This window comes from Sminthopsis crassicaudata, chromosome 1 (genome assembly GCF_048593235.1).
Source record: "Sminthopsis crassicaudata isolate SCR6 chromosome 1, ASM4859323v1, whole genome shotgun sequence".
NCBI lineage: Eukaryota > Metazoa > Chordata > Mammalia > Dasyuromorphia > Dasyuridae > Sminthopsis > Sminthopsis crassicaudata.
The window spans coordinates 23070279-23081094 of record NC_133617.1 but is presented as its reverse complement, the minus strand read 5'-3'; the positions used below and the strand labels follow the sequence as shown (position 1 = coordinate 23081094).

The window sequence follows — 10816 nt, the reverse complement described above, 5'->3', positions numbered from 1 at the left end:
CTGCAACCAGAGAGGAGACTTTGGGGATTAAATGTGGATCTTAACAGCATTTTCACTTTTTTTGTTGTAGTTTGTCTGCATTTCATTTTCTTCCTTTTTATCTGACTTTTCTTGTGCAACATGATACTTGTGGAAATATTTATAGAAGAATTGCACGTTTAACATATCTGATTACTTGCCATCTAGGGGAGGGAGTGGGGGAAAGGAAGGAACTTATTTTTAACATCCTCTTCTTTAGATTTGAGTTCTAAATTCCCTCCTCTTCAATCCTACCCCTGCCTACTGAGAAGGCAACCTATATAACAACTGCTGAGATGCTGAGTAATTAGATGGGGTTGGCAGAAAACTTAAGTATTTTATCTAAGGTAATTATTATCTAAGGTAAGCAAAGAAGGGCACTGACGGGAATCAGTTTAATCTTATAGCCCCCTATGTATACATATATTGAATTTAATGTATATTTTCACATATTAATATGTAGGGGACTACCTGCCATCTAGAGGAGGGGGTGGGGAGGAGGGGAAAATTTGGAACAGAAGGCTTTGCAAGGGTCAATGTTGAAAAATTACCCATGCATGTGTTTTGTAAAGAAAAAGCTTTAATAAAATATAAATAAATAAATAACCTTATAGCCCCATTTTCTGTGTCTTCCAGTCAGAAATCCAAATTATGTCAAACCCCTGAGCTTAAATTTCTCCCATAAATCTGTCCTTGGTTCACACCATCTTTGCAGAACCCCTTTGGGTTATACCCACCACAACACTCACTCTGCCTGGTGTCTTTCCCCTTCCTTCTTCCCCATTCCCCATTCCTCTTATGCCCTATCATGACTCTATTCTTTCTCCTTCTTATAGTTAACTCTTTTAGGGTGCTAAATCTCTTTTGCTATTGAGCCTGCCAGCTAAGGGCATATTGCAACCTCAATTTGTTGTTCCCTTTCTCCTGGTTGTGAATTCCATTAGGGAACTTGTCTTTTCCATCACTAATTGTTAAAAGCTCTTTTCTTGCTAGCTATATGTTCTCCCAGCTCTTTTTCATGTGCACCATTCCTGGAGTCTTCATTTTGTTTGCAAACTCTTCTCATAAACAAACTTCCTTTTGCCAAAGAGAATGCCATCATGAATTCTTCACCTGACCTAACCCCAACATTCGATGCTTAAGATCTCATCATTTGATGCTAATCCCCAAACACATCATTTGGAATTTAGAAATTGCTCTCCTAAATCATAACACAACTATACAACTAAAATCAAAGCATGTAACTTTCGAAGTTGTCCTGCTAGTATGTGACTTCTTCCAGTCTTTCTTTTGTTCTCTCCTTTTTGGAGAGGGGGAAGAGTAAAAAAAATCCTTAACTTTCACACTGAAAACAAATAAACAAACAAAAAATGGCCAAGCAAAACAAATTCCCACATTAGTTGTGTCCAATCTACATCTGTAATCTATCATCTATCAGGAAATTGGGAATGATAGGAATTATTATTATTTTTGCTGAGGCAATTGGGGCTAAGTTGTTAGGTTCTTACTAAGTGCTAATGAGATAATGAGATATTAGGTTCTTACTAAGTGCTAAGTCAGGACTTGACAATTCTCTAGTTCCGGCCTTTACTGGGAGTTTTTACTTGTGAACTCCTGGGGAAGAGCAAGTTCATTGGTTGAAGTAATTTTTCCCAGAAGCTCTTGCATTATCCCGCGCCCATTCTCTGGGAGGATAAAAGAGGGAAGTCACTACTCTGGACCAGAGTTAACAGCAACTGTCTGGAGACAATGGCTCTCTACAGGAAGAAGAATCTGTCTGAGAGATTGAATTGACACAGCAGATCTCCTCCCAGAGAGCAATCAGCAGCTTCTGGAGACAACAGCACATTACACTAAGTGATTTGCCCAGGGTCACACAGCCGGGAAGAGTTAAGTGAGATCAAATTTGAACTCAGGTCCTCCTGACTGTAGGGCTGGTGCCCTATCCACTGTGCCACTTTGCCAGCCATAAGGAATTATTATTAATAATCAATAGTTTGGGGAGATGGAGTTCTATTCTTCTAAAGTTCTGATTTTAAAAGGTTAAACCTCTTGAAGGACATTGTTGATCACAGTACTGAACTTTCTTGCTTAAGACTTCACCCAGTAGCCATTGTGTCCTTCAAGCTTGGGTGGGACAATTTTTTTCCCATTTTTTAAAATTCTAATACTTTTCATTTACCAGACATATGCATGGGTAATTTTACAACATTGACAATTGCCAAACCTTTTGTTCCAATTTTTCCCTTCCTTTCCCCCACCCCAGAGAGCAGGTAGAGTATAAATTAAATACAATATATGTCTACATGTCCAAACAGTTGTTTTCCTGTACAAAAAGAATCGGACTTTGAAAGTGTACAATTAGCCTGTGAAGGAAATCCCAAAATGCAGGCAGACAAAAATAGAGGGATTGGGAATTCTATGTAGTGGTTCAAACTCATCTCCCAGAGTTCTTTCGCTGGGTGTAGCTGGTTCAGTTCATTACTGCTTTATTGGAACTGATCTCATTGTTGAAAGTGGCCACATCCATCAGAATTGATCATCATATAGTATTGTTGTTGAAGTATACATCGAACTCCTCAGCATCAGTTCATGTAAATCTCTCCAGGCCTTTCTGAAATCATCCTGTTGGTCATTTCTTATAGAACAATAATATTCCATAATATTCATATATCACAATTTATTCAGCCAATCTTCAATGGATGGGCATCCATGTAGTTTCCACGGGACAATTTTTTAAAATAAGATTGCCCAAGGCTGAAGGTCTGGATATAGATCAATTTGTTCAAGGTTGACTTGATGTCCCCCTCAGCCCTTCCTTGAACACCTTTTCCTGCTGAAGTCCAGTTGCCATCATGGTTTTTGGTCTAAGAAAGCCAACTGACCATCCTTTCATAACATGCTGGCCTTATTATTAAAATAACTCTGTCTCAAACCTTTTTAATCTCATAGTAGTGTGAGTTATTCTTGGTCCTATAGAATCATGATTGTTCTTTACACTGATCAGATTTAAGTCTCTAAGGAAGTTGTGTTATCTTTATTATGATGACATCTTATGTATTTTCTCCTAATTCCATTCACTTCACTGCAGCATTTCAAAGAAGTCCTCAGGAAAGTTCGGAGAATTAGATGGGTCTCATCAAAAATGAATACAGACATGAGGGTGCATATGGATAAAAGAAAAACAGACTAGGCCCAAAAAAGTATGGTTTCTAAGGGTGATGATGTAGGAGAGACAGGGAATCGGGCTACAAGGGGAATGTAGAGGCTTACAAGGCTGTATGGAGAAAGCAAAGAAAAGAAATTTTGGCAGACTAGGGAGATTTTCCAAATTTATCTTCATAGTTGTACCAAAATATATCAAATGAGGACACAGACACAGTAGATTATGCAACATCTTAAATTCTTAAATAAAGCCAGTGGAAAATACCAACTTTTTTTTTTCTTAAAGGAAGGACACCAGATCTAAATAAAGATAACAAAAAACTACTTATTGAAAAATAACTTTATTCAAGGATCATAAAAAAAAAAACCACAGCTCTCAAAACTAATTTCTCCTCATACCCACCCTTACGTATCAAATTATTTAGACCAGAGATACCTGTGTGTTTTAAGCCCTAATAGCAGAATATGGCTAGTCACAGAATGGAAGATTTACACTGGTTGGCATTGAATGCCTAAATATAGGAAGCTTTACTCAAGAAGTCTTCCCAATTAGTCTGTAGTGCTTTAGTAATCCGAGTGTCAATACCTTCCAGTGTTTATTGCAGTCATGCTTGAATAAGAGAACTCCATGGTAGGGGCTTCAGTGAGAATTTGAACCAGCTAAAAAAAGCTATACTTTCCTCCTTAAACTCCCATCATCCCTCAAGGAAAAATTTTGTTATGGCGGCCCCGAAACATTCCCCATCCAAGTTCCAGGAAAGCAGAATTCCTAAATTTGCTGTAACGTCACGATATGTTTTAATGAAATATGAAACCAAAAATCATAACTTACAAAGTCAGAATAAAATTCCCCCTTGTCAAAAGGCTTTGGTATTTCAGTGTTGTTTTTTCCTTTAATACTTAAGCCCCATTTCTTTGAATGCCTTAAAAATTCAATCCCACGTAAGGTCTGCTTTGCTCATCCATGAATGGCATCAATCATGCATGGCTCCTGACTTGTTTAAAGGGTTGCTTTGGTTAATAGCAAGTTGGCACTAAGCTTTTACTTGGGAGTGGAAAAATCCCTGCCTTGAATAGTTCCCCATCTCTGCTCTGACTCAATTACTAAAATATCTGTAAAAGGAACAGGAAGCTAGGGAAATTTTTGATGACCTTTCACAACTTTCATTTCATTTCCCAGCTAGGAGTCAAATTTATAAAGTTTTCCAGAGTTCATAATATCACTTTCTAAATCAAGGCAGATGAGCTTTAGTTATATTCTCTAATGCAAGAATTTCACCAAATAGTCCCTGAAAGACTTAAAGTGAGGGAGGCTCCTGGAGGTGGTAAAATGTACCTGTCATGGTGGCCCATTCTGAAACTACATGAAACAGTCAAACATTTGAGGTACTATGGAGTAAAATGGAAATTGCCCAGCGGAGAGGCAAAATAGAACACTATGATTCCTGGGGATAGGACTCCTGCCTCTGATTTCCCCTTGTGCCTTGATAGCAAAATGGTTAGGTAGTTGACTTTGACCAGTTGATATTAGTTTGACATCTTTTTTTAAGAAAAGAATTTCCACAAAATTATAATATATATATATATATATATAAATATATATATATATATATATGTGTGTGTGTGTGTGTGTGTGTGTGTATGTACACATATATATATGTATATATATTAGTATGAACTTATTATTTAAGCACTCAAGGGAAATCCTCATCAGGAAACTTTTTTTCCATCTGGTACCTTCTCTGTAACTTAGTCTAAGAGGGTTGCCTAGAACAATCAGAGACCAAATGATTCACCCAGGATCTCATACTTAATATATGACCAAGGTAGGATGGGAATCCATGTCTTTTTGATTCTGAGATCAATTCTAACCACTCCACTGCTTCCTATGCAGAATAAGCTTGTGCATAATGAAACCAATTTCAGTCATCACAGCCCCCCATAACATGTGAATGAATGTGATTAAAATAAAACAAACTTTATAACCAAGTTAACTTTAGTGTTAGAAAAGGGAAAGGATGCTGGTGAATTTGAGCTATCTTGGCAAAGTCCAGGGTGACGGTAAAGTTCACAGTGATGAAAAGGGCAGGAGGAAAAGCAAATTTGCCAAGCACTTCCGTTACTTACATGACCTCATTGGAGCCTCGTGGCAGCCCTGTGAGGTAGGTATTACAGGTGTCCCCATTTTACAGATGAGGAAACTGAGTCTCAAAGAAGTGTAGTCATTTGTCATGCTCACTCTGGAAGTGAATATCTGAAGCAAGATGAGAAAGCCCAAGCCTTCTAAGGTTCCATGTCCCAAATTGTATCCCGACCCCACCTTCAGTGAATCTATACACATAGATAATAAGCCCAGTGTCTAACACAAGTTCTTGCATTCTCTTCCACTGACACATGAAAGGCTTGACTGACACCGTCACCAAAGGCCATATGGGGGGAAAATGGCAGCTCACTAGACTCTCCACTTGCACTATTACATAGGATTTTCCTTCCATTTCATAGCCACCCAATGGGGCTAGCTTCCTAGTGTCTCCTTACAGCAAGCAGAAAAGATGCTTTTTCCACAAGCCCAGGCCAAGAATGACCATGACTCAGTCATGATCACCAGAGGCGAGTGAGAAAATCAAGAAATAGTCCGGATTTCTTCTTGTTTCATGACAAAGTGCTGAGTATTACTTTCATAGCAATGGCTGAGAAGCAGAAAAAGTGGAGGCTTGCCTACTCATACTTTTTCTTTTCCTTCTATAATATCCCCCCTATACATTCGGGTTAAAATAAAAATAATTTCTTCTTTATCTCTTTATCCTCCCAAGTCTCTGAGAAGAATCATGGCTGATCTATGGGCCTGGAAAACTTATAAATTATCAGCGGATCCATATAGCTTGAAGGGGCCTTAAAACTCCCCCATCATTTTCCAAATGGAGAAACTGAGGCTCAGAGAGGTGATTTGCCCAAGTATACCCAGATTTTGTTCTTCCAGGTCCAATGCTATTCAATTCTAATAATCCAAATTCACTTCTTCAAAGGAAACTTGACAGTAATGTTCCCACTCAGTGAGATTCTAACTTTTACTTAATCCAATTTCCCACCGAGGAGGGAAGGGTTCCCCCTCCAGATACAACAGTCCTTGGCAAACCTTGATCTTTTTTTTTTTCTCAGACTGTGGATGTTTGCCCAGAAATCTGGCCCACCTGTGCCTTACTTGGAGACAGCAAAGAGATGGCTTGGGTCAGTTTGAGTGCTTGCCTTGGGATGCCAGAATATCCTTCTCTGTACATTGGGCCAAGCTGCTGGCAAAACCATCTTCCTGTTGCTAAGGAAAGAAGTTTCACTTGTGCTCTCAGGGAAGGAGGGACACCTGGATGGGGACAAGGTTCCCAGAAATGTTGCATTTTGGAAACCAAATGACACTTCTAGGGCTTTCTCCCAAAGGACTCGTCTGTCCCTATGGCGCTCGAGCATCTTGAGGAAGCCGACAGCAAATCAAGCTAATTAGGGAGAAAAGCACAGAAGGGGAGATGGGACATTTGCTGAGGGGCCCAACCACTGCCAAAGCGAGAGAGCTCAGAGACCGGGTTGGGATGTCTGGAAAGCTGAACTCCAAACCAAGCATCCTCTGAGAGTGCTCCAGGAACGTAAAGATGACTGAGATCAAACAGGTCGGTCACATTCTTCCTGGAAAATGTCGCTGTGGGTTTCCCTACTGTCATCTGAACAGAAAAAAGAAAAGGAAAGAGCTGGAGCAATATTTCGACAGTAGGTTCTTAGTCACCAGCCCCAAGGAACGCAATGTGGTTTTTGGACTTATTTTCAAGAAATCAAGCCAGATTGGGGCAGCTAGATTGTACAGTTAATAGGCGAACAGGAAGCCCTGAGTTCAAATGTAAACTCACTTACCAGCTGTGGAACTCCAACTGACCCACAAAAAACCCAAACCAAACCAAAACAAACAAACAAACAAAAAACAGATTCAGGGGTTTGGGTAATAAGTGTCTGTATAATAATGGACAATTTGCTAATAAAATCTAAGTCCTATTGAAAAAGGAATTGATCTGATGGAAGTGGATATCTTCAACATAAAGAAGACCCAACTCACTTCCAATTGATCAATGATGGACAGAAATAACTACACCCAGAGAAGGAACACTGGGAAGCAAATGTAAATTGTTAGCACTACTGTCTTTTTACCCAGGTTACTTATACCTTCGGAATCTAATACTTAATGTGCACAAGAAAATGGTATTTACACACCTATATTGTATCTAAGTTATACTGTAACACATGTAAAATGTATGGGATTGCCTGTCATCGGGGGGAGGGAGTAGAGGGAGGGAGGGGAAAATTTGGAAAAATGAATACAAGGGATAATGTTATAAAAAAATTACTCATGCATATATACTGTGAAAAAAATTATAAATAAAAAAAAAGAAAAAGGAATTGAGAAACAGCTTGCCATAATGATTTTCCAAAAGTTCAATTTGAAATCAGCAAAGTCTTTGACACTAGTGTGTGACCATGCACAAGTCACTTAACCTACATGAGCCTCGGTTGGCTTATCTATAAAATAAGAGAGCTGGGATTAGATGGCCTCTAAAACCATTTCAGCTCTTGATCTTGGATTTGATAATAGCTTTATGTCCCTGGACCTCAGTTTTCTCATCTGTAAGATGAAGAAGTTGAACCAAATGGCTTCTAAGAAAGTCCATTTGAGCTCCGGATCTAGAATCCTGTGATCCAAGGATCCTCCAAGACCCAGCTCAAATCCCAACTTTTTGGTGAAACCTTCTCTGACTACAACAGTCCATGGTGGCATCTTTCTACAGTTGAATTCCTCCAAGAACCCCACTCTCCACTATTCAGCTGATCTTATTTCACCTTCTGACCATTCCAGAGTTGTCCTTATATTATTTAACTTTTTACTATCCTTCTCCCCAGTTCTAATCATCTCCTAGAGAAACGGGATGGGAGTGCTGTATTTTGTTTGTGATAGTGATGAGAACTCCATAAATTTTTATTGATGGAAATCTTTGGTAAGTTGAAATGATTTCATGGGATTATAGGATTTGGAACTAGAAGGAACCTTGGAGACCATCTAGTCCATACTCTTATTTTACTAATAAAGTAAGAAACGGAGGCTACAGAGTGGGAATACAAAGTCAAGTCCTTTGAATCCTAAAAAAAATTAATAATAATAAAAATAATAATTAATAATAATAATTAACAATGAAAACGATAACAATTATAGCTAACATTTCCATAGTACTGGAAAGCTTACAAAACGCTTTATCTGTTTATCTCAGTTTCTCTTCACAATGACCTCGTAAAGTAAGTGCTATTATTTTCTTCATTTCACAGATAAGATAACTGAAAATAAGAATGATTACATGACTTGCTCATGGTCACAAAGCTAGTGTCTGAAGCAAAATTAAACTGAGGTTATTCTGAATTGAAGGCAGTGAGGTGATGCAGTGGATGGAGTGTGAGTCAAGGACATGTAAATTAAAATCCAGCCTCAGACACTTCCTAGCTGTGTGACCTTGGGCAAGTCACTTAACTTATGAATGCTATGTTTCCTCCACTGTAAAACAGAGATAAGAATAGCACCCACCTTGCAGAGCTACGGTGAGGATCAAAGATAATATTTGTTAAGAACTAAGCACATTGCCTGGCACATGAATACTTCCTTTAATCCTCTTCCTCCCTTCCAAAACTAGTTTTCTTTCCACTATAGACCATGAATTTCCCTGACATGATTTTTAATTTCTGTTCCTTGCTTTTCAAACACCCAGGTTTTCAGGGAGATTGAAGCTAAATGCCTTTTTTTCATCTCCTATGAAATCTAAAGTCATCCTCTATCTCAGTCATTTTAATGGGATGTAAAATCAAGGTCTGAGCCAGTGGCCCTCTGACTGTGGGAGGGCCGGACTATAGTAAAAACAAAAGCTCACACTCTGTCTCCGCCCCTCAGCCCATTTGCCATAACCCGGAGGGCCACAGGCCACATAAACGTCCTCAGCGCGCCATAGTTTGAGAACCCCTGGTCTGAGCCATCTGCCATTACCAGGTGATAAGTATCACTGAGGAAAAGGGGCTTACCTTGTAGGGCCTGGAGCCCATTCCCCATGCGTTCCACATCCCCGTTGACCAGGGCGGTCACCTGGTGTATGTGACCATGTCTGGTTATCTCTTTTGGCAAGTCTTCCTCTTCTCTTTCTTCCTCCTCTTCTTCCACATCTTCCTCTTCCTCATCCTGTGAATCCACCAGGACCATGACATCACTCGTGTCTTGAGCCCTAAATCCCAAAAAACGGAGTCAAAAGGCAGCCCAGAGTCACAGGGCTAGTAAGTTAAACTTGAACTCAGGTTTTCCTGACTCGAGGCTCAGTGTTCTTTCCACTGTAATAATAATAATAACTAACATTTATGCAGTACTTATTTTGATCAGGCCTTGGGCTGCCCCTGCCCAAACTCTGGGACTCCCCCAAATCCCCTGATTGATTCAGAGTTCTAAGTTTCTAATTAAAGCTTTGGGGAAGCCATGGAGCGAGACAGAGAAAAGCAGTAACCGATTGGCTCCAGAAAATTACATTAAATCATCTTTTCTCTCTCTTTGCTCAACAAACATCTTCCTACTCAGTTGGCTGATGTCCTCCAGGATCTATCCATTCATGTGAAGCTTATTTCTGCCTCTGGACCTTGGTTTGTACCTGAAGTAATCCTCCTTCCTCCTTTCCTAAATCCTGTTCGTCCTTCAAGGCTCAGCTCAGGTGTCACCTCTGGCTTTCTGATCTTCCTCTGCTCTGAACTTTTGTATCACTGTCAGTGCCTTAGCATTGACTATAAGCTGCTTGAGGGCAGAGTCTATTTCCTAGACCAGGGCACAAAAATTTAAATGATCCCAGCAGGTCATTTCTCAGGCTTCCTATAAGCTCTGGCTCTGGGGATGTAAGACCCGGCTTGCTCAGGGGGCATGGTCTGTCTTAAGGGATAGAGTGCTGGACCTGGAGTCAGGAGCTCAAGTCTAGCCTTAGGCACTAGCTGTGTGACCCCGTGCAAGTCACTTAAGCTATTTGCCTCAGTTTGCTCATCTATAAAATAGGACCTACTTCCTAGGGTTTTTGTGGGGATTGAACAACATAATAATTGTAAAAGCGCCTAGCACAGCACCTGGCACATAAATATTACATAAATGGTAGCTGTTGCTATTACTACATTTTGTTATTATATCATTATTATATTTAATATTATAATTACAATGGATAAATACTACAGTGGATACACTGGGCCCCATGTCAAGAAGATCTGAATTCAAATCTATCTTTAGGCACTAGCCCTGTGACTCTGGGTAAGTGACTAGGTTTTCTGAGAATAAGAATAGCAGCTAGCAGGGTTGACGTAAGGATCAAATAAGACAATAATTATGAAATGCTTAGCGCAATGCCTGGTACATCAAGGTGCTCCGTAAATATTAGCTATTTTATTATCTTTATTTTAGTCATCCAAAGCTCCTGTATTTGGCTCATCAAAGTCTAGAACCCAAGGGAATTATTTACCAGCTTTTAGGAAAACGCTGGGCTAAAAATCAATCCAGCTTGTTGGAGAAGGAGGAGGAAGAGAAGGAGGAGGAGAAGGA

General features: G+C 39.7%; 1 protein-coding gene across 1 annotated transcript in view; it reads right to left on the bottom strand.

Moving 5' to 3' along the window:
• Nucleotides 1-3508: 3508 nt before the first annotated feature.
• Nucleotides 3509-10816, bottom strand: part of VSIG10 (V-set and immunoglobulin domain containing 10) — a 35646-nt gene continuing 28338 nt past the window's right edge. The window contains exons 8-9 of the mRNA XM_074296684.1: nucleotides 9280-9476; nucleotides 3509-6893 (exon numbers count right to left, since the gene is read on the bottom strand). Of these exons, the coding sequence (XP_074152785.1) occupies nucleotides 6835-6893; nucleotides 9280-9476 (256 nt within the window). The 3' untranslated portion in view covers nucleotides 3509-6834. The remainder of the gene's footprint in view (nucleotides 6894-9279; nucleotides 9477-10816) is intronic.